This window comes from Octopus bimaculoides, chromosome 19, assembly GCF_001194135.2.
Source record: "Octopus bimaculoides isolate UCB-OBI-ISO-001 chromosome 19, ASM119413v2, whole genome shotgun sequence".
In the NCBI taxonomy this organism is placed as follows: domain Eukaryota; kingdom Metazoa; phylum Mollusca; class Cephalopoda; order Octopoda; family Octopodidae; genus Octopus; species Octopus bimaculoides.
This window is the reverse complement of record NC_068999.1, coordinates 50,149,556-50,151,090: the sequence shown is the minus strand read 5'-3', so window position 1 is coordinate 50,151,090 and position 1,535 is coordinate 50,149,556. Positions and strand designations below refer to the sequence as shown.

Genomic DNA, 1,535 nt, shown 5'->3' with positions numbered 1-1,535 from the left:
ACCAGGGTCAATTTGTTCCTCTAAAAGTGTTCAAGGCAATGCCCCAGCATGGCCACCGTCCTTATGATTAAAACACAGAGAAAATAAAGATTTGTTTTTAAAATTATTTTTAAAAAAAATTGTTGTTGTTGTTGTTGTTGCAGCACCTCTTCTTTCCTGCATTTGTTGCATGTGTTTTCACTCACTGCTGATATTGTACTCAGTCTCACACATTAGCAGCATTATTCATCAACTTATCACTTACACGGAATGTCTGTTACCTACAGGAGAGAAGTGGAATGGAATGCACTTTACCTTCCACGGACACCCATTTTAACTTGATGGAAAGCGTTGGGTTATTGTTCAAGGTTTCATCCATCTTTGTATTATCATGTTTAACTACCTCCTCCCCCACTCTGTTAGTCCGGGTACTGCATCCGGGCATTTATTATTATCATTATTATTATTACCTAAATTTATAAGTTCTAAAATTGCAGAAGAATTTGTTGCTGGGTAGTTTAGTTTAATGGTAAAACACTTGACGTGTAATCACAGAGATGTGAGTTCGAGTCTCATGGCTGGCCAGTAGCGTATTTTTCTGCAATAAATGGATAATTTATCCTTATCACGCTATTTATAGCATTATCACGTGTTTGAGAAATAAATTTATTTCTGTATATTATTATTATTATTATTATTGTCTTCCCCAGGGACTGAAGTGAGTAGCAGTTCAGACAGCCAAGGTGATGGTCTATTCAGCACTGATACAAACCCAATCCGAGTGAGTCAGAGGAAGAGAAAGCCTCCCGCCACCCTTGATGATAACCCTTCCCCGCCTTCCTTAGGGGGCTGGGTTCGTATTGCTTTGGGGTAAGTTCATTGGGTACATATTGTTTGTTTGTTTACATGTATTAATCCGATGGTGTGTTTGTATCTTTGCCTGTGTATCTGCATCTGTGTGTATATATCTATGTACATGTTTATATCAGTGGAGGCACAATGGCCCAGTGGTTACGGCAGCGGACTCGCGGTCATAGGATCGCGGTTTCGATTCCCAGACCGGGCGTTGTGAGTGTTTATTGAGCGAAAACACCTAAAGCTTCACGAGGCTCCGGCAGGGGATGGTGGTGAACCCTGCTGTACTCTTTCACCACAACTTTCTCTCACTCTTACTTCCTGTTTCTGTTGTGCCTGTAATTCAAAGGGTCAGCCTTGTCACACTCTGTGTCAAGCTGAATATCCCCGAGAACTACGTTAAGGGTACACGTGTCTGTGGAGTGCTCAGCCACTTGCACGTTAATTTCACGAGCAGGCTGTTCCGTTGATCGGATCAACTGGAACCCTCGACGTCGTAAGCGACGGAGTGCCAACAACGAATGTTTGTATCAGAGAGTATGTGTATGCCAGTGTCTCTCTCTCTCTTTCTCTCTCTCACTCTCTCTCTTTCTCTCTCTCACTCTCTCTCTTTCTCTCTCTCACTCTCTCTCTTTCTCTCTCTATCTCTCTCTCTTTCTCTCTCTATCTCTCTCTCTTTCTCTCTCTATCTCTCTCTCTAT

At 42.2% G+C, this 1,535-nt stretch overlaps 1 protein-coding gene across 1 annotated transcript in view; it reads left to right on the top strand.

Annotated features, from left to right (window-relative positions):
• Positions 1–1,535, top strand: part of LOC106867995 (uncharacterized) — a 61,893-nt gene that overhangs the window by 53,132 nt on the left and 7,226 nt on the right. Inside the window, exon 22 of the mRNA XM_052974719.1 lies at positions 690–849. Coding sequence (XP_052830679.1) covers positions 690–849 — 160 coding nt within the window. The remainder of the gene's footprint in view (positions 1–689; positions 850–1,535) is intronic.